Genomic DNA, 22089 nt, shown 5'->3' with positions numbered 1-22089 from the left:
TTAGGGAATTGCAAATTAAAACAACAATGAGATACCACCACACATCTGTTAGAATGGCTAGAATCTAAAACATTGATAACAACAAGTGCTGATGAGGATGTAGAGCAATAGGAACTCTCCTTCATTGCTGGTGGGAATGCAGAGTGGCAAAGCTGTTCTGCAGGAGTCTGGCAGTTTCTTGCAGAGCTGCACACAGGCTTACCATTCACTTCAGCATGCTCCTAGGTATTTATTCAAATGAGATGAAAACATAAACCCACACAAAAGCCTACACATAAATGTTTATAGCAGCTTTATTATTGCCAAAAATTGGAAGCAACCAAGATGTCTTTCAATAGGTGAATGGATAAAGAAATTGTGCTACATCCATATAAAAAACTGCAGTATTATTCAGCAGTAAAAAGAACTGAGCTATCAAGCCATGGAAAAGACATGGAGAAACCTTAAACGCCTATTGCCAAGTGAAAGAAGTCTTTCTGAAAAAAAAGTTACATATCGTATAATTCCAGATATATGGCATTTTGCAAAAGGCAAAACTATAGAGACAATGAAAAGATCAGTGGTTGCCAGGGGTTTGGTGGTGGGACCAGGGGAGGAATGAATAGGTGGAGCACAGAGCATTTTTTAGGGCAGTGAAACCATCGGATATGACACTGCCATGGTAGACACGTGACATTATGCAATTGTCAAAACCCACAGAAGTGTACAACACAAAGAATGAACTTTAATGTGAACTATAGACTTTAGTGAATAATAATGAATCAGTAGTGGTTTATCAATTCTAACAAATGTACCACAGAAGTGCAAATCGTTAATAATAGAAATAGTGTGCAGAAGGGAAGGGGGTACATAGGAGCTCTTTGTACTTTCCGTACAATTTTTTTTATAAACCTAAAACTGCTCTAAAAAAATGTGTTAAAAATAATAAAATGTGAACCTCCTGAGGTACCTCTGCAGAGCCCTTAAGTTTAGATGGTTTGCTGAGGATAGATTAATAAATACCTCGGTTATAATTGGTTATTGGACTTTAACTCGCAGACTATGGGGAGTTCTTGAAAAAATTTAGGAAAGAATGTGAAACCAGATCCATTCTTTGAAATAATTGTAACGGTGGTTTGTATTTGAGGAAGAAAGGAAGTTCATTTAGGAAGCAACTGCTATAATCCATTTGAGAGAAACTGAGGCTCTGAACTACAGCAGACTGATTGAAATTGGGGAGTTGGGGTCAGATTCAAAGGTATCTCATAAAGAGGGAGCTTAAAGATAAAGCAGTCTTCAATACCCTACATCCTTGGGTTTGAATCCCGTCTGATGTTTTCCAGTTTATGAAAATATAGAAAGCATCTGAGAAATATACAAGTTCACAAGGTATACTCTCTTAGCATCCAAATAGTACAACGAGATACTGGTCTGGAAATTACCTTACAGCTTACCATTCTACCATTGCATGACAGGCGGCCACAAAGCTAGTGAACATCAGAGGAAAGATGTAAACCCAGGCAGCTTATCGACACAGGCTATGCTCTACCATTTTGCTATCGATCTGAGGCTGCAAGTTCATCACGTGAAAGAGGCACATGTAGTTCGGAATATGAAGGCAATGGAGGTGGGAGAGGAGACAGGTGAGATGATCCCCTTCTATGCCACGATAAGAAGCATGGACCTTGGATCCTGAAGGCACTGGGAAAAATGACTGGAAAGTTTTAAGTAGAAATATTTGCATTTCTGAAAGATCAGTCTGGTGTGCTTTGCTCCTTCTTTAAGTTTTCTTAGCACCTTAACATGAATTTCACATTCATTCCAGGAGATGAGCCTTCTTGTACCACCCCATGCACTCCTTTTATTTTCCTTGAAAACTATATGTCATGGATTGAATTGTGTCCCCCAAAAATATGCATATCAATTTGGCTAGGCCATGATTCTCAGTATTGTGTGATTATCCACCATTTTGTCATCTGATGTGATTTTCCCATGTGTTGTAAATCCTATCTCTATGATATGGATGAGATGGGATTAGAGGCAGTTATGTTAATGAGGCAGGACTCAATCTACAAGATTGGATTGTGTTTTGAGCCAATCTCTTTTGAGATACATGAGAGAAGTGAGCAGAGAAACATGGGGACCTCATACCACCAAGAAAGAAGCAGCGGGAGCATAGTGCGTCCCTTGGACCTGGGGTCCCTGTGCTGAGAAGCTCCTAGTCCAGGGGGAGATTGATGACAAGGACCTTCCTCCAGAGTTGACAGAGAGAGAAAGCCCTCCCCTGAAGATGACACCCTAGATTTGGACTTCTAGCCTATAAGCTGTGAGATAGTAAATTTCTCTTTGTTAAAGCCATCCACTTGTGGTACTTCTGTTATAGTAGCAGTAGATGACTAAGACATTATAAGAAAAATTCACTTTTTAATTCATTTAGTGAACAAATATTGGTTAAGTACAAAGGAGTTAATGCAAAGGATACATAAAAATATAAACATACAAAATATGATTTGCATTATACAATAATTCTTCCATTTCCAGCTTTATGAAAAAGTTCAGATTCATATTTTTCAAACCTACCAGAAGAAAATTACCTGAGGAAATTTGTTTTACATATCTCCAGGGACCATTGTATAAAATGGAGCAAGCACATACTGTGTAATCTGCTCACAAATGACCTAGTTAAAACACCCATTACTAGTTAAGCCTGACAAACAACAATCGAAAAGCAGGTCTTCAAATGCTCCTGATCGTCAGCCTGGAGGATATACCAACTGGGAAGGCAGGGTGTCATTTCTTTCAATAGAGACATGTTGATGCACCACCTTTCAGGAGAATTAAAATTAAAACCCTCAAGCTGAGACTGATGATTTACAACTCTAGCTAAGTCTGAGACACTGTCTGCATTCATTTGATAGAAAGGTGTTATACACACATACATCACATAACATGATATAGAATGAACTTTCCTTTTTCTATCTGGAACCAGACCGTTTGTTTAAATGCATTTAATTAAATTCTCCCAGTTTTGAAGAGTGTGGAAGTTAAACTCTACAAGATTCCACAAAGAAAAGTTTCCAGAATATGATATATTTGCCACAAATTGCCCTTCCAAGCAAGGGGGGACTTTTCTTACTTGCTTAAGATAAGTTCAGGTATTTTAAAAAAGTAGGGTTTTACACACAGATTAAAATTGAAATGGCTTTGTGGAACTAGAAAGGAAATCTATAGAAAGGAACTTTTCTATAGTTTATTCAAGTTAAAGATACTCATGCTTGATTTAAAAATTATAAAATGAAGTCACAAACCCATCAAAAATACAATATGGTGTGTTTTGATCACAGAGTCATCAGGCTAATTTTTTTTTTTCTTTTTCACGAGGCTTACAGTCACACGTAGTATAATACAGTCACACAGTGTCCCTTCCTCAGCCAGAAGCAACACAGTGAGACCAGCCAAGAAATATGAGTCATGTGATGACAGTAAGGCAAAGTTCCCCGTACTGTTTTTCCATTTCAATGTGCCCTCCGGAAGGACAAAAGTGGAAAAGCAAAACCTATTGTGAACGTTACGTTTTCACATTTTGTAAACTGCAGCACAACATTTGCTACATGCTATGCTAGGATTGATGCTGGGACTGGGTTTCTAATATTTGAATCTTCCCACAATCCAACTTCTTAAAATATCTTGAAAATACAGAGCACAACTAATTTCTCCTTATGTAACTGGAAAGTCTAACTTAGTATTCTGCTCCCTTATGGATTTTTATTAAAATTATAACATTCAGAGGAAAAAAGAGTTGAGTTAAATATCATGAAAGGGCAAATGCTTTTACAGACAGGCTTTAAACTGGACTGTGTTCATTGCCTTCCTTAGTGTATTAGTGAAATTAGTATTTTTATTGTGTGCTTTGCTTTGGTTCAAAACTAACAGCCCAGTCCCAGGACTTGGTCACCCTTTAATTAAATGTTTATTGAGCTTCCAGTTGGTTCTTCCACTCTGCTAGGTGCCCAGACAATTCTGAAGAAATCAGACTTGGCTCCTGTTCTCAAGGAGCCAGTCAGAAGATGGGCTGCCAGAGTATGTCTGCACCATGACAATCCACCATGGCAACTGGAATAAACCAACAACAATGCATCACATTTATTAAATGCTCAGTATGAATTAGCTATTTAAACCTTAGGACAGTTCTGAGTATTATCATGAATCCTAATTTGCAGATGAGGACCCTGAGGTTTAGGAAAGTTATGTTAACTTGTCTCAGGTCAGTTAAAGGTATACACATCGGCATGTTTGCATCTGCTGAGTTATCTCGGGTTTCTGGGCCTCCATCTCCAGAAAGATCTCGGAAAATGCGGACCTGGATGATGGAAAAGAAGAGTGAGAAGGTGTGCTTTCTAACATCAGGTCCCAGAGGCTCACTCCTAATCTTGTTCTTCTGTCAGCCCAGCTGGTCACACCTTCTGGCAGCTGGTTCCCCAAGCAAAAATTACTTTACATAAACCAGGACCAGGAATGGGGAAAACGGACAGAGAAATGGAAGAATAAGAATGCTGTTCAGGCAGGGTAAGAGAAATAGGCGCAGTGCCCTTTGCTGCCCACACACTGTCTGGTCCTGGCTTGGACAAGCAACAAGCTCCACAAGAGACCTTCCCGCGCCCAATGAGTCCGGAATATCAGGCCAAGACTCATCCCTGACCCTGGGGAAGACGGACACACGCGCCTCCTCAAACTTAAAAGGCTGATCAAGCGGCCGCGGGGGCAAGTGAGCGCAGAAAAAGTTGCCTGTAACACGCCCGTCTGCGCGGAGTCCCCGCCCCGGGTTGGAGGCTCCTCTGAGACGGCAGCCCGACCACGTGCGCGCAGCGCAGGCGGCCTGGAGAACATCGACAACGCACGGTCGAGCCTCCAGCCCGCCCCCAGCACGCCCTCCCTTCCCTCCCTTCCCAGTGACGCTACAGCGGCTGCAGCGGCCGGCTCAAGCCGACACAGTCACACTCGCGCACTCACACGCACGCTCCAGCCCACCAGCCTCCTCTCGCAGCGGGACCGCCGAAATGGCGGCTCTCAAACTCCTCTCTTTCGGGCTACGGCTCCGCGCCTCCGCCCGTGGATCCGGAAGCGCCTGGTCCAAGGTAAGTGCCCGCGAAGAGGAAGGCCACGCGCGGGGAGAACGCTGAGGAAGCCTCAAGCGGTGCCCGCGTTTGCTTCCGTGCTTGCATCCACCTGCTCCAGAAGCTGACATCCAGGGAGCGGTGGCCGGTGGTCAAGGAGACCCGTCGCTCCTTGGGATGACCTCCTTTACTTGGGCTTGGCTCTGCATCGCTTCCCCGGTGGGGCGAGAGGAGGCAAAGAAGCGGGCGGAGAGGCTGAGAAGGGCGGAGGACGCCTGGCTGCGCCGCCGCGCCCTTCAGGCTTGCGGGTATCCTCCCAGGCTCGCGTCTCCGCCGCGCCGGAAGCCTCCTGGGCTCGGTGTTTTCGCTCCTGAGCAGGGACCCTGATAGTCAGCTCGGGGCAAGGAGGGCGCTGGTGTAAGGAGGGGAAAGGATGGAGGCAGCAGGCGGTGGGCTTGCGCCCCGCATTGGGGATTTAAGGCCGGGGTGTCTGTAGAGGCCTGAAACCCTCAGCCGGGTTAAAGACGTTTGGGCTGGAGCTCAGCGCCAAGGGGCGGATGCTGGGCGCCGCAGGAGTGGAATTCCGCTCCCCACCCACTCCTTCCCTATAAGGCTGTCCAAGACCACGGTGGTGGAAGAAAGAACCCGGACTGGACCTTTCGCCGAGAGAGTATTGGTGAGGGAGGCGCCTTGGCGACCAAGCTGAGAAACTCGCGCACAGTCCCGCGTGGCCTTTAGCACCCGGTTTACGGGCTGTCAGTTTTCAAAGCCCATTGAAAATCTTTCCCGCCCTTACTGTTGATTCTCCTCTGAGTGGTATCCGAAGGCACTCTCAACGCGGATTGTTGGTTGATATATGTTTTTTCCGCTTGCCTTTGCGAGCCCATCCTCTTGTGAGGTTCTTCTCCCGGGTTTTTAGAGCGGAGCAAATGGACCAGAGCACTCGGTCCAGGAGGGTGATTTCACTAGGCTATAGCTTCTTCCTTGGGAGGGAAAACAAAAAGCGATATTTTTACTTGGTAGTGTATTGAATAGGAGCTCAGGTGGCGCGGTGGTTAAGGGCTGAGTTGGCTGCTTACTGAAAGGTTAGCGGTTCAACCCACCTTGTAAAGAAAGATGTGGCAGCCCGCTTCCCTAAAGATTACAGCCTGGAAACCCCATGGGGCAGTTCTGCTCTGTCCTATAGGGTCACACTGACTGGACGGAAATTTTTATTGTGTGGATGGGGGTGGTTTAGAACAACAGTTCTGAGTTTTAAAGTGTGCCTTGCACCTGTATGCTCGACCTCCTGCCCCGCCCCATTGCTATTCTGTCTTTCCAGAATCCTAAGTGCTAGGGAATGATTTAGACCTGGATTGCAGATAGCTTTGGCTTTATAAAGCATTATTTAAAGGCACTTGACTTGCTGTCGGATTGCTACTGCTGCTGAAGTTGATGGCAAACCAGGTCACAGCTTTATCCTTGGGCCAAGGTCAATTAGCATTACTTCTTTTGAAGGTTACTTATTTCCGTAAGTGTAATTTACTCACTTCCTGTCTTTCCTCCTCTTATTTGGTGGCCGGAACTACAGGTAATGGGTTTTGCAGTATCTCATTGAAAGTTCAGACCAAGGACTGAACTTTCCTCTTTCATGTTTGATTGTTACAGGTCCAACCCAGGCTTTCCAGAGAGTGTTCCAGCCCATGGTAATTTCTCCCTCCCCCAGCTGATATTACTTAATGCCCTTTGCTGCTTATTTAAAACTTAAATCCTGACTTCCTACTTCCTTTGAACAGTAACACACTTTTACATAACTGTACTTAAGTTTTCAAACATATGTTGTCTTCTCAACCAGAGATAAGTTACTTGTTGACAGAGACAATATTGTACGCCTTATTCTTGGACTCCCTTAGCATTACATACTACCCTCCGTGGAGTAGACAACACGTGGTTGATACATGGATGAGAAAAACATGTAGGCAAGTTAAGTAGTGACATTGATTTTTTTTTTTGCTAAACACAGCCAACAGGTAAAATTATATATATAACTTAAAAAAAAAATGATAGTTTAGCATAGTGTTTCTCAAGCCTGAGCATGCATTAGAATTACCTGAAGGTTTTTAAAAACAGATTGCTTTGGCCACCCCTAGAGCTTCTGATTTAGAGGACTTGGGATGGGGCCAATAATTTGCATTCACAAATTCCCAGGTGATGCTGATGCCGGTGGTCTAGGGACCACACTTTGAGAAACACTGGACTGGCAAAATGCACGGACTTAGGTTGGAATCGACTATCTGGACTTCCTTCCTTAGTAAGAAAACAAAACAAAACAAAAAACCCGTTGACATCGAGTTGATTCTGACTCATAGTAACCCTGTAGGACAGAGTAGAACTGCCCCATAGAGTTTCCAAGGAGCTGGTGGATTGGAACTGCTGACCGTTCAGTTAGCAGCTGTAACTCTTAACCACTATGCCCCCAGCGTTGACATTTAATTCAACTTTCCATTCCCTACAGAAAGTTATTAGTGGGAAAATAAACAGAAAATGATACTATTAACATTTTACCTACCTCTCTTCCTTAAAACTCCAAATCTCTCTCCAATTACAGACTCCCCTGAGCTGCAGTCATTCTGCTACAACTGCTTACAGGTTTACAGGTTGACACCGCCTGGATGCTACTCAACACTGCAAGGTCTTTCTGAACCAAACGGCACCACCCCGAAAGTCGTTTTCCTTTGTTTTTTTCATTATGGTCAACAGCACCACTCTCCATCCAGTTGTGTAAACTGGAGATCTTGGAGCCATCCTTTCTTTTTTTTTTTTTAACTTTTATTGAGCTTCAAGCGAACGTTTACAAATCAAGTCAGACTGTCACATATAAGTTTATATACACCTTACTCCATACTCCCACTTGCTCTCCCCCTAATGAGTCAGCCCTTCCAGTCTCTCCTTTCGTGACAGTTTTGCCAGCTTCCAACTCTCTCTATCCTCCCATCCCCCCTCCAGACAGGAGATGCCAACACAGTCTCAAATGTCCACCTGATATAAATAGCTCACTCTTCATCAGCATCTCTCTCCTACCTACTGTCCAGTCCCTCCCATGTCTGATGAGTTGTCTTCGGGAATGGTTCCTATCCTGGGCCAACAGAAGGTTTGGGGACCGTGACCGCCGGGATTCCTCTAGTCTCAGTCAGACCATTAAGTATGGTCTTTTTGTGAGAATTTGGGGTCTGCATCCCACTGATCTCCTGCTCCCTCAGGGATTCTCCGTTGTGCTCCCTGTCAGGGCAGTTGTCGGTTGTGGCCGGGCACCAACTAGTTCTTCCGGTCTCAGGATGATGTAGGTCTCTGGTTCATGTGGCCCTTTTTGTCTCTTGGGCTCTTAGTTATTGTGTGATCTTGGTGTTCTTCATTCTCCTTTGATCCAGGTGGGTTGAGACCAATTGATGCATCTTAGATGGCCGCTTGTTAGCATTTAACACCCCAGACGCCACATTTCAAAGTGGGATGCAGAATGTTTTCATAATAGAATTATTTTGCCAATTGACTTAGAAGTCCCCTTAAACCATGGTTCCCAAACCCCCGCCCTTGCTCCGCTGACCTTTGAAGCATTCAGTTTATCCCGGAAACTTCTTTGCTTTTGGTCCAGTCCAGTTGAGCTAACCTTCCATGTATTAAGTATTGTCCTTCCCTTCACCTGAAGCAGTTCTTATCTACTAATTAATCTGTAAAAAATACCCTCTCCCACCCTCCCTCCCTCCCCCCCAACCACAAAAGTATGTGTTCTTCTCAGTTTATGCTATTTCTCAAGATCTTATAATAGTGGTCTTATACAATATTTGTCCTTTTGCCTCTGACTAATTTCTCTCAGCATAATGCCTTCCAGCTTCCTCCATGTTATGAAATGTTTCACAGATGCGTCACTGTTCTTTATTGGTGCGTAGTATTCCACTGTGTGAATATACCACAATTTATTTAACCATTCATCCGTTGATAGACACCTTGGTTGCTTCCAGCTTTTTGCTATTGTAAACAGAGGTGCAATAAACATGGGTGTGCATATATTTGTTCGTGTGAAGGCTCTTATTTCTCTAGGGTATATTCCGAGGAGTGGGATTTCTGGGTTGTATGGTAGTTCTATTTCTAACTGTTAAAGATAACGCCAGATAGATTTCCAAAGTGGTTGTACCATTTTACATTCCCACCAGCAGTGTATAAGAGTTCCAATCTCTCCACAGCCTCTCCAACATTTATTATTTTGTGTTTTTTGGATTAATGCCAGCCTTGTTGGAGTGAGATGGAATCTCATCGTAGTTTTAATTTGCATTTCTCTAATGGCTAATGATCGAGAGCATTTTCTCATGTATCTGTTAGCTGCCTGAATATCTTCTTTAGTGAAGTGTGTGTTCATATCCTTTGCCCACTTCTTGATTGGGTTGTTTGTCTTTTTGTGGTTGAGTTTTGACAGAATCGTGTAGATTTTAGAGATCAGGCATTGGTCAGAGATGTCATAGCTGAAAATTCTTTCCCAGTCTGTAGGTGGTCTTTTTACTCTTTTGGTGAAGTCTTTAGATGAGCATAGGTGTTTGATTTTTAGGAGCTCCCAGTTATCTGGTTTCTCTTCGTCATTTTTGGTAATGTTTTGTAGTCTGTTTATACCTTGTATTAGGGCTCCTAAGGTTGTCCCTATTTTTTCTTCCATAGATCTTGGAGCCATCCTTTCTCAATTCTCCTCCTTAGTCTACATTACCAAGCACCTCTTTCTGAAATTCCCTCAGTGCTGTCCTTTGTACCCTTTACCAGCAGTCCTCCAGTTCTCCCTGATAGCATCCCAAGTGAATATTACAATTAAGTTTAAATTTTTATAATTCTTTAGTCAATATACAAGTTTGGAGTCTTTATCATAGCAGGGACTACGTCTGTTTTGTTTGTTTTAGTTTTCAACTCTTCTTAAAAATTTTTTATTGTGCCTTAAGTGAAAGTTTACAAATCAAGTCAGTCTCTCATACAAAAATTTAGATATACCCTGCTATACACTCCTCTAATTGCTCTCCCCCCAATGAGACAGCACAGTCCTTCCCTCCACTCTCTCTCATCGCATCCATTTGGGCAGCTTCTGGCCCCCTCTGCCCTCTCATCTCCCCTCCACACAGAGAGGTCAACACAGTCTCATGTATCTACTTGATCCAAGAAGCTCGTTCCTCACCAGTATCATTTTCCACCCCATATCCCAGTCCCATCCCTGTTTGAAGAGTTGGCTTTGGGAACGGTTCCTGTCTTGGGCTAACAGAAGATCTGGGGACCGTGGCGTCTGGGGTCCTTCTAGTCCCAGTCTGACCATTAAGTCTTTTTATGAGAATTTAGGGTCTGCATCTCACTACTCTTCTGCTCCCTCAGGGGTTCTCTGTTGTGTTCTCTGTCACGGCAGCCATCGGTTGTAGCCGGGTACCATCTAGTTCTTCTGGTCTCAGGCTGATGTAGTCTCTGGTTTATGTGGTCCTTTCTGTCTCTTAGGCTCATAATTACCTTGTGTCTTTGGTGTTCTTCATTCTTCCTTGCTCCAGGTGGGTTGAGACCAATTGATGCATCTTAGTTGGCTGCTTGCTAGCGTTTAAGACCCCAGAAGCCACTCTCCAAAGTGGGATGCAGAATGTTTTCTTAATAGATTTTATTATGCCAAATGACTTAGATGTCCCCTGAAACCATGGTGCCCAAACCGCTGCCCCTGCTATGCTGGCCTTCAAAGTATTCAGTTTATTCAGAAACTTCTTTGCTTTTGGTTTAGTCCATCAGCTCTTTTTTCAACAGCATTCCATGTGTTGTTGTTATGGGCCATTGAGTCAGTTCTGACTCACAGCAACCCTATAGGACAGAGTAGAACTGCCCTGTAGGGTTTCCAGGAAGCAGCTGGTGAATTCTAACTGCCGACCTTTTGGTTAGCAGCCAAGCTCTTAACCCCTGCGTCACCAGGGTTCCATGTTTAGTATAGTTGATATAAAATATTTTTGAACAAATGGATAAATAAATGAATGAATGAGTAAGCCATCCTCCTAGCCCCCATCACTTTCCTGGTTCAGGCTCCCATATGAGAGTTGTGACATCTCTGTGTTTAAAAAACTATGACGTCCCTTCCTCCTTGAAGGATGAAGTTGAAACTCTTTAGCGTGGTATTTACTGCCCTTTACAACCTGCCGCAGTCTGATCTGGATGAACTTCTCTCCGTGGCATGTGATCCTGCAGGCCCCTGGTGTAATAGGCCGAGTCTCTTCACATCTCTGTACCTTTACTCAGGCAGCTTCCACTGTCTGGAATCCCCATCACTATTAGTCTTTTTCCTCCCAAGGACTCATGACCCACCAGGCACTAGCCTGTGCCCCTTTAGAACGCTGTGCATACCTTGGGTCTTGGAACAGAACACGTATGTTCCGTTGAAAACAGAGTACACCAATGCGATAGAGAATTGCTTAACGTCAGCAACTCCCTTTGAGCTCCTTGAGATTTGTTCATGACACAAATGTGTAACTGCAAGTGTTTAGTCCAAGAGGACTATTCGACCTTTGTTAGATATCAGTCATGCTGGACAGCTGAAGCATTTCCACACATGTCACCACGCCCTCTTCTTGGCTGGTGATGCCATACTCCTTCTTGCAACTCTTTATATTTTGTATCTACCAGCATATTACTGTCTTTTCTTTCTAACGTCCTTCTCCTCATCCCCCTCCTTATGACCTACCCTCTCCACTTCTGTTTATCAAACTTTGATACTTCAGTGGGCGGTATCAACTTTTCTGTGTCATGGTTTATTTAACTGTAAGGTGACAAGGTAAATGTCACTTGAGTGTATAGCTCCGTATTATGAAGATAGGATTTATTTGAAGATAATAAAGAAGTAAGCTTTGTGGATTTTCACTGAAAGATCTTAAAAAAGTAAGTACATTCAAGCAGGATGTCTGAAGCTGACCTTGCCAGCAAGTTTAAATACGTACACCCTGTACTGAATAATGGAGCCCTGGTGGTACAGTGGTTAAGAGCTATGGCTGCTAACCAGAAGGTCGGCAGTTCGAATCCACCAGCTGCTCTTTGGAAACTCTGTGGGGCAATTCTGCTCTGTCCTATGGAGTCGATATGAGTTGAAATAGACTCTATGGCAGTGGGTTTTTTTGGTATTGGATGACAGGAAAATGAGAAATTAGGTGAAGGAAATAATGGTTGAAGTGATTAGAAAGGATGAAGATTCTAAACTAGGAGGAAATAAGATAAAATTTAGGTTCAGCAGTGAAATAAGACCCCAGAGGTTAAATGTAGGAATTTGAATGAGTGGGTGAAGTTGGAGGGGCTAGATGGAGAGAGAAATACAGTGGAGAAAAATTGTACTGTAAGAATTTGATTATTTCTTATACGCCATAACTGAGTCATTATCATTTCCCTTCCTCAAATAGTAATATCAGAGTATTAGCAATAATAAAATATAATTCTGCAGATGGCAGAGAGTTAAAAAAAACAAAATAAAAACAGATGACAAAGTTTACGATTCATTATTTTTCTCTTAGATAATCCCTGTAACACTTGAAGGTTATTTGTTTCTTTGTTGGCAGGTGGTGCACAGATCGCTGTTTTAGCATTTAAAATATATAAAAAACCAAAACCAAACCCATTGCTGTCAAGTTGATTCTGATTCATAGCAACCCTATAGGACAGAATAGAACTTTCCCATAGGGTTTCCAAGGAGCAGCTGATGGATTAGAACTGCTGACCTTTTGGTTAGCAGCTGTAGCTCTTAACCACTGCGCCACTAGGGCTCCACAATATATAGAAAGTAGAGGCATTTATAAGGAATAGAGCTCCCCTTTTTAATTCAGTTATCTAAGAAAAAAAGATATTATCAGAGACACAATTTTCTCCAGCTCTTTATCTATTCCAGAGATAGGGAGGGTGAGCAGAGAGGTTTAAGAGATTTAAGAGAATAATCCCAAAGGTTTAAATACAGCAGCTCTGGGTGCAGCTTCCTCTAGGGTGTTGTCTTCCAGGCACTAGGCAGTTCCCTTATTTCAGGCCTTTAAGATCCCAGTAAACTTTCTGGCAAGGTTTGCCTCAGACATCCGACTTCATCTTTGCCCCACTGTCTGGGTTTACACTGCTGACTTGCCCCAGCAATCTCTGTATACCCAGTCTGGCAACCTTGAGACAATGTAATGTAATTGCAAATAAAATAAACTTGTTGAGTCATCATAAAGTTAGGACCCTTTTTGTGAAAACCCTCAATAAAGATCACATGGATTCATTTGCTACCATATGGGTCAAGGTGCATTAAAGAAAAAGAAAAAAAAAAACTTTGTAAAATCAGTGAGGTGTGTATGTGCGTGTATTAGAGGGGGCAGAGTAAAATTTTAAACTGTAATAAATGACGGGATAATTTTACTGCCTTGGTGGAGAATGGAAAAAAAGGTAAAAATTAACATCTTCTAGGCATCTTCTTTGGTTCTGGGAAGCAATTTATTGTCCTTTTAGAAACAAAACAACAACAAAAAAATTCTCCTGTACTCCCCAAAAAATGACTTAGGAAGGTTAAGAAATTTTCTCAGGTTCACACAGTTGTGGCTGAACTAAGATTTGAAATGGATATTTTTGACCTCAAGCTCGCTGGAGTGTGGCCCATAAAGCCACACTGTCTCCTAAGTTTCCTAGGGACAAAAACTGTCTGGCTCTTACTAAATAGATATCAAATATCAATATAACAGATAACCAATGTCAACAAGTTGTTAAGTCAACGTATGAATATTGAAAAAAATCACAGTGCCTGTAAATTCTTTATCTTGAGTCCTCATATTCTATGGAAATATGAATCCCTTTATTGCTTTTAACTTTTGGTTATCTGAGTATATGTGAAACATGTCTTTTTAAAAGTATTTCTGAGGTGTTTTTGGTTGGGGGGGACTCTCAGCATTTCTGATTAGTGAAAATACTAATTACCAGCTGAATGAAACAAAGGAATGGAATTCCTGGGGAGTCAAAAGTTATATGCTTTTGTTTCTCTTCAGGAATCTAAAAGGACCTATAGGGAAAACGAGTTTTCTTAAGACTGTGGGATTCAGGGCTCAATCCAGAGATAAATAGTTGTGGGTGACCTCATCCCCAGACTGTTTGGGTGTAGATGAATTCTTTAATTTTCTTCCTCTTCATGCTAAGGCCCTGATTCTTGACCCTTACTTAGGTGGAGGAAAGGTAGCATAGTAGTACTGGAGACAAAGACAAAGTAGAACTGCCCCATAGAGTTTCCAGGGAGCACCTGGAGGATTTGAACTGCTGACCCTTTGGTTAGCAGCCATAGATAGCACTTAGCCACTACGTCACCAGGGTTTCCTGTATGTGTGTGTGTGTGTGTATATATATATTTACTTATTTATTATATAGGTGTGTGTATAGTCATTCTTTAAACAGAATCAAATACTCCCTTGCTACTTGAGGATATGAGTGAGGAAAAAGCCTGATGGGGCTAAAGCCCTTTCCTTTTTTTATCACTGTCTCCAGTAATTTTCCAGTGTTTGAGCAGTATTAGGGTATAAAACCCCACTTAAGACGCCCTTCACACGTTACCAGTTGTCCAGTCAACTCCAACTCATGGTGACCCTATATGTAGTCTTTTATACTAATTGACACTTTTTTGAAAGGAATTCTTGGAGGAAGAAAGGAATGATAGAAACTCGTTTTTACTCTTACCTTGTTTACCTCAGAGGAAACCCTGGTGGCATAGCGCTTAAGTGCCACGGCTGCTAACCAAAACGTCGGCAGTTTGAATCCACCAGGTGCTCCTTGGAAACTCTATGGGGCAGTTCTACTCTGTCCTATGGGGTCGCTATGAGTAGGAATCGACTTGATGGCAGTGGATTTGGGGTTTTTTTTGGGTTTGTTTGCCTCAGGTTGTGTTTTCCTGGGAGATTAACTAACTATTAGTGGGTGTGAACTTCCAACAGTTATGGGCTTGTTAAAGTAGCAGCATATCAGGATTCAGGTGTTATTCTCTCTATTCTCTCTCTTTTTAGGTTGCATATAATGGGAGTGAAGGAGAGGTGATGTTGAGTATGACTGATTGATTGCAACAGAATCCACTTTTTAATTTCTCTCATCCATGTTGTGAGTGAAGTAAAAAATGTGAGAAGGAAACAGTTTATAACTGACTGTGAATGAATGCTCACTAGATAACTTATCTTGAACTAAACAGTGAATTGTAAGATTAGACACACCTCCCTTGCAGATAATACTTTTGGACTTTTTTACAGCATCTGTAAACTTTAAGCCCCAAAAGGGGATGAGTCTTTTTGTAGCAGCAGTCAAATAATCAAAAGATGCAATGCATTGGGCAGATCTACTGCAAAGGACCTCTTTAAAGTGTTGAAAAGCAAAGATGTCAGTCACCTTGAAGACTAAGGTGCACGTGACCCAAGCCATGGTATTTTCAGTCACATGATATGCATGTGAAAGCCGGACAGTGAATAAGGAAGACGGAAGAAGAATTGATGCCTTTGAATTGTGGTGTTGGTGAAGAATATTGAATATACCATGGACTGCCAAAAGAACGAACAAATCTGTCTTGGAAGAAGTATAACCAGAATGCTCCTTAGAAGCAAGGATGGTGAGACTGCGTCTAACATACTTTGGACATGTTGTCAGGAGATGGACAACATGATTGGTAAAGTACAGGGTCAGTGGAAAAGAGGAAGACCCTCAATAAGATGGATTGACACAGTGCCTACAACAATGGGCTCAAGCATAACAACAATTGTAAGGATGGTGCAGGACTGGGCAGTGTTTTGTTCTGTGGTACATAGGGTCATAATGAGTCAGAGCCGACTCGAAGGCACCTAACAACAACAACTTTATCTGTTTAGGAAATGTTTTAGTTACATAGTGCTGCTGTAACAAAAAACACCACAAGTGGGTGGCCTTAAGGAACAAATGTATTGGTTTACAGTTTTGGAAGCTAGAAATCCAAATTAGGGCATTGATTGTATGAATCTTTTTTGTTGGTAGCCCCAGGAGTTGGAGTTCCATGGCATCTGTCTTTCACCTATGTGTGTCTCTGTTTCTGTTCTGCTCTTTGTATAAGGCGCCATTCAGAAGTGATTAGGTTTAGGGCTTACCCTACTCTGATATGACTTCGTTAACAAAAGAAAACCCTTATTTCCAAACAGGATCATATTTACAGCTATAGGGGTTAGGACTTAAACATAAGTTTTTGGGGACACAGCGCAATCCATAACAGGAGGTACTCTCTGACCCCTAATATTAGATCAGGATGTGTATGTAGTATTTGTAGTATTGGTCATGCTGTACTTAATTGCATTGAGGGTGGCGGTCATATCTTAGTTCTTCCTGTGTTGAAGTAAGTAGCACAGTACTTGGCACATAAAGTAGGTTCTCAGTAAATATTTGTTGGTTAAATGGAAGGTTAGATTGCTATCAGAAAGAGATGCTTGATGATGCCATTATTGTGAATTTGCCTGGCAGTATCGGGCTATCTACTGTAACGATTTTGTGGTGGCCACGGATGACACAGTCATAGCTATCTCTCACATAGTGGAAGACATTAATTGCAGCACGCCTCCGATGATAATCTGTGAATAGAGTATGTCCAGCTTATTCTTAAGGATGAACCACTTAAAGCCCCATTCTTTTGAAAGGGGGATAATAAAATTACCAGTATATATATACGTGTATGTGTGTGTATATACGTTTAGTGAATGAATTGCTATGCATGCAGAGTAAAGCTGTATCTCCAAATGATTATTCACTTAACAGTGTTTTCTAATTGTTTCAGGGATATGTTTGCTACTTTTCAACCACCACTTGTCGTCATACTAAATTTTATTCAGATCCAGTGGAAGCTATAAAAGACATCCCTGATGGTGCGACGATATTGGTTGGTGGTGAGTAACAGCATTGCTGTCCTTTCTGTGGTAACATTCTTATGTTTTTAGGGAATCAATGAAATCACATGGCAAAGCTGTGTAGATTAGAAAAACTGTTCGAAAATGGTAGTTACTTTATCGTATGTCTTCTTCCTGAAAGTTTAGGAAGGTTTAATGCTAAGTTTTTACTGCTTCTTTCCCTTTTTCTTCTGTTATTTTGAAAAGCTAAAATTTAAAAAAATTTAAAAGTCTTTGTGGTAATATCTTATCAGTAGCTTTGGAAAATCACTAGATCCTTGGCAGTTCTTTTTAACTTAAAATATTTACATTGATCACATTGGCTCACTCCTAAATCAAAAAAACAAACCCATTGCCGTCCATCAGTTCCACATGGAGTAGAACTGCCCTACAGATTTTCCAGGGAATGGCTGGTGTGTTTGAACTGCCGGCTTTTGGTTAGCAGCTGAGCTCTTAACCACTGCGCCACCAGGGCTTCTGGCCTATGCGTAGCTACTCCTTATTTTATGAGACAGATAGTACGTAAGCCTCTGCCAGTTGTTGAACCCCCACGTTCTACTGCTGCTTCTTGTTTGGAGTCTCTTTTAGAATCACCAACTTATTAAATTTACTGCCAGATTCTTATAAACTACTTTGGATTTCCAGGCTTATTTTTAGGGCCTCTCTCTACTTATTCAAATGATGTCATCAGATGTTCATTTTAAACACACTACTATTTGAGGAATTGAGAAAGATGTAAGGGACTGAAGGATTTTGGCTCAGGTGTCCAAATCTGCAAAATCTACTTGGGCATATAAAACACACATGCCTGAGAAAGTAACTGTTATATAAGGGTTGAATTATAAAATGGTGCAATAATAGGGATGTAGTTAAGTGCAAGGAAAGCAACGTGTAGCCATATAAACTGATTGCACTTGGCTTTATACCTCTGATTCAAAGACTTGACGATGACGTATGGTGCTGTATAATGGTTTAAGGCATTTGGAGACAACTCATGATCATTTATTGAGTTGCTGAGATTTTCTGTGAATTATGCTTAATAGATCTAATAATGTGCTTGATAAATTTTTTTAATATTCTATTAAAAAGAATGATACATACATTTCCCTGAAAGAAATAGTTTATCTTTTGGGTTTCTTACAGGTTTTGGGCTATGTGGAATTCCAGAGAACCTTATAGGAGCTTTACTAAAGACCGGAGTAAAAGGGCTAACTGCAGTCAGCAACAACGCAGGGTAAGTGTGCATTTGAAAACATTTAGCTTGAAAGAAATGACAGTTCTTGGTAATATTCAAAGTTTACCAATGAAATGAATTTTTTCCCTGTTTACACTGAGCAGCCTACCTACATATCAAAAGAAGCCAGAGGCAGTTAACAAGGTCAAGAGTAGAGGTTACATTTATCCAAATATTTTTGGGACAGGCCTTCATAAAAACCCAAAACCCAGAGAAGTAAAGCAGACTTGCATACTTTTTTTTTTTAGTAGTTTTTATTGTGCTTCAAGTGAAAGTTTACAAATCAAGTCAGTCTCTCACACAAAAACCCATATACACCTTGCTACATACTCCCAATTACTCCCCCCTGATGAGACAGCCTGCTCCCTCCCTCCGCTGTCTGCTTTTGTGTCTATTTTGCCAGCTTCTAACCCCCTCTACCCTCTCATCTCCTCTCCAGGCAGGATATGCCAACATGGTCTCAAGTGTCCACCTGATCCAAGAAGCTCCCTCCTCACCAGCATCCCTCACCAGCATCCCTCTCCAGCCCATTGTCCAGCCCAATCCATGTCTGAAGAGTTGGCTTTGAGAATGGTTCCTGTCCTAGGCCAGCAGAAGGTCTGGGGGCCATGACCACCGAGGTCCTTCTAGTCTCAGTCAGACCATTAGTCTGGTGTTTTTATGAGAATTTGGGGTCTGCATCCCACTACTCTCCTGCTGCCTCAGGGGTTCTCTGTTGTGTTCCCTCTCAGGGCAGTCATTGGTTGTAGCCAGGCATCATCTAGTTCTTCTGGTCTCAGGATGATGTAGGCGCTGGTTCATGTGGCCCTTTCTGTCTCTTGGGCTCGTAATTACCTTGTGTCCTTGGTGTTCTTCATTCTCCTTTGATCCAGGTGGGTTGAGACCAATTGATGCATCTTAGGTGGCTGCTTGCAGACTTGCATAATTTTATATCTCTTTAACTTGATGTGCTTTTATTTTTCTAAATCTAAAATTTATTGTCAAAATTAGAATATATATTTTCAAATTGAATATTACATTTTAAAATTTGGTGGTATCTTGAATGTTGTATGTTGTTACAGATCATAGCTAGCCCATATACTGCCACTCAAATTCACAGTAATGGCATCATTAGCTCTTTGTTCATAAAGCAACATGGAAATTAATTTGAAATCTGTTTCATGTTCTTTCCAAAGATTATGCCATTATTGTTGTGCTGTCGAATTACCTCTGACTCATGGCAACCTAATATATAACAGAATAAAATGTTGTCTGGCCTCAGCCATCTCTGTGATCTTTGATGTTTGAGCCCATTGTTGAGGCTATTGTGTCAGTCCATCTCATGGAGGGTTTGCCACATTTTTGCTGATCCTTCCACAAAACCTGATCTCCTTTTCTAGTGGTTGGTCTTTCCTGATGGATTGTTCAGTTACTCTAGATTACATATAAAGAAATACCATTAACCATAAAAAATGTTTCTTATCGTGATAGAAGGAGGAGGATATGCGGATAGCACATATGACAGGAGGTTCACATACTAAAATGGTCAACAATAAATAGGACATAATATTTTAAGAACGGCAAGCACACTAAGGCGTGTTTAGTTTTTGTAGGAAAAAGCTACTTGTATACAAAATGGTAAATCATCAGCAGGAAAAAAAGGCATTAAAAATCTTAAAAGACTTAAAAAAAATAACCACATTGACAGTCTAGCCTATTATTATAAATGTAACTTAGAAGAAAACACAGATTACTTAGTAAACAAAACTGATGCCACATTCCTGCTCAGTCCTCCTTTTCTGTCTTTATTTTTCCTGTATGGAATGCTTCCCCACCTCTTCCTTGCCTAGTCATCTCCTGCCCATTTATATTGGTTTTCTAGGGCTGCCAGAACAAATTATCGCAAAGTGGGTGGATTTGAACAGCAGGAATTTATTCTCTCAGTCTGGAGGCTAGAAGGCTGAAGTCAGGGTGTCAGCAGGCCATGCTGTCTCCAAAGGAGAAGATCCATCCTTGTCTCTTTCAGCTTCTGGTGGTCCCAGGTGTTCCTTGACTTGCATCATCCCAATCTCTGCCTTCATCTTCACATGGCCTCTTCCATCTGTGTGTCTCTCTCTGTCTCTCTCTCTTCTTTTATAAGGACCCCAGTCATATTGGATTAGGGCCCACCCTACTACAGTATGACCTCATATTAATTTAACTAATTATATAAGCAAGACTCTTATTTCCAGATAAGATCACGTTCGCAGGCACCAGGGAGTAGGACTTGAACATATCTTTGGGGGGACACAAATCAACTCATAATACTTTTTGTAGGATCAACTCAAGTTCCATATCCTCAAAGAAGCCTTCTCTAACTCTCATTGATCTTGCCCCTTTCTGAATTCCTTTAGTAACTTTTTGTCTTTTTATACTGAATTGTATTTATCCTCTTTGATATATTTTATATTCCGATCCTATTACTTATAATTGTTTTGTATTCCCTACTGTGCTTAGTTTATGAATCAGCATTACTGAGTGTTAGAGGGATGGGACTACAGAGATCATTTGTTCTTGCCCTTATTTAACAAAGAAACATTACCTGTAAAGAGAGAAGTAACTCGTTCACAGTCAATATTTCTTCACATCCCGTGCCGTTTGGCCCAACTTCATATTTATTAAAAATACTTTTGATTATCAATAATTTGTTGGCTTTTCCTGATAACTGGATGCTTGCAAAGGATGCAGTAGATGCTTAGTAGATGCTGATAACATATTTCATTGAACACAAAGAAGGCACTTTGCAAACCCCTCGTTGGTGGCGATTCTCTTAAATAAAAAAAAATTAAATAGGAGGGTTTAAATCATAGAGATCTATAGGAATAAAGAGCTTGTTTGGGCCTTTAGAGTCAGATAAATGAGGAAAACTTAGAGATGATTTATTGGAGAATTATTGAATTGATTTGAATTGTTAAGTAAAGGGGAGAATTTGGAATTAGAAGTAATACCTATTTTCTCACTTAGAAAGTACTCTTTGTATGGAACCATCTGCCTGGAATGATTTGCCTGAATTGGAAGTTTTTCCAAAGCTCAAGGCTCCTTGTTGTCTATTTTTTAATTTAATTTAATTTTTAATAATTGATAGGTGGTACAGATGGTTAGGAAACCCTGGTAGCATAGTGGTTAACAGCTACGGCTGCTAACCAGAAGGTCAGCAGTTTGAATCCACCAGGCGCTCCTTGGAAACCATATGGGGCAGTTCTGCTCTCTCCTGTAGGGTCGCTATGAGTTGAAATCGACTCGACGGCAATGGGTTTTTTTTTAAAGATGGTTAATTTACTCACCTACTAACCAAAAGGCTGGAGGTTTGAGTCAACCTGGAGGCACTTTGGAAGAAAGGCCTGACAGTCTACTTCTGAGAAATCAGCCAGTAAAAGCCCTGTGGAGAACAGTTCTATCCTGACACACATGGGGTCTCCATGAGTAAGGATCGACTTCATGGCAACGTTTTTTTTTAATTGCTGTGGGCTGCCACTACCTTGGTAAAAAAAATGGTAGGAAGTATTAACTATTAGCCTGGAAAAAATAAACTCTCCTTTAGGGTCATTCAGCTGAATTAATACTTTGATGTGGGTTGTTTAAAACCAAACCAAACCTATTGCCCTCAAGTCAATTCCAACTTGTAGTAACTGTATAAAAAAACAGAGTAAACTGCCCCATAGGGTTTCCAAGGAGTGGCTGGTGGATTTGAACTGCTGACCTTTTGGTTAACAGTTCACCACTGCACCACCAGGGCTCCAATGGGCTGATTAGGGAGGTAAAAAAAACAGAAAACATGTGTTTCATTGATTTTTGGAGAACTTTGACGTGTGAGTTATAAGCCTATGTCAATCAAAAGTTT

At 41.5% G+C, this 22089-nt stretch overlaps 1 protein-coding gene across 5 annotated transcripts in view; it reads left to right on the top strand.

Annotated features, from left to right (window-relative positions):
• Window positions 1-4752: 4752 nt before the first annotated feature.
• OXCT1 (3-oxoacid CoA-transferase 1) overlaps window positions 4753-22089 on the top strand; it is a 184423-nt gene continuing 167086 nt past the window's right edge. For 2 of the 5 annotated variants that reach the window (XM_049862962.1, XM_049862951.1), the window contains exons 1-3: window positions 4753-5114; window positions 16888-16996; window positions 18140-18230. In XM_049862962.1, coding sequence (XP_049718919.1) covers window positions 5037-5114; window positions 16888-16996; window positions 18140-18230 — 278 coding nt within the window. In that variant the 5' untranslated portion in view covers window positions 4753-5036. Of the gene's footprint in view, window positions 5115-16887; window positions 16997-18139; window positions 18231-18669; window positions 18828-22089 lie in introns of those variants that run through there. The other 3 variants (XM_049862992.1, XM_049862972.1, XM_049862982.1) reach the window with 2 other exon arrangements.

This window comes from Elephas maximus, chromosome 2 (assembly GCF_024166365.1).
Source record: "Elephas maximus indicus isolate mEleMax1 chromosome 2, mEleMax1 primary haplotype, whole genome shotgun sequence".
Classification (NCBI taxonomy): Eukaryota; Metazoa; Chordata; class Mammalia; order Proboscidea; family Elephantidae; genus Elephas; species Elephas maximus.
Note: the sequence above shows the minus strand (reverse complement) of the source record. Positions and strands in the feature narration are given on the sequence as shown.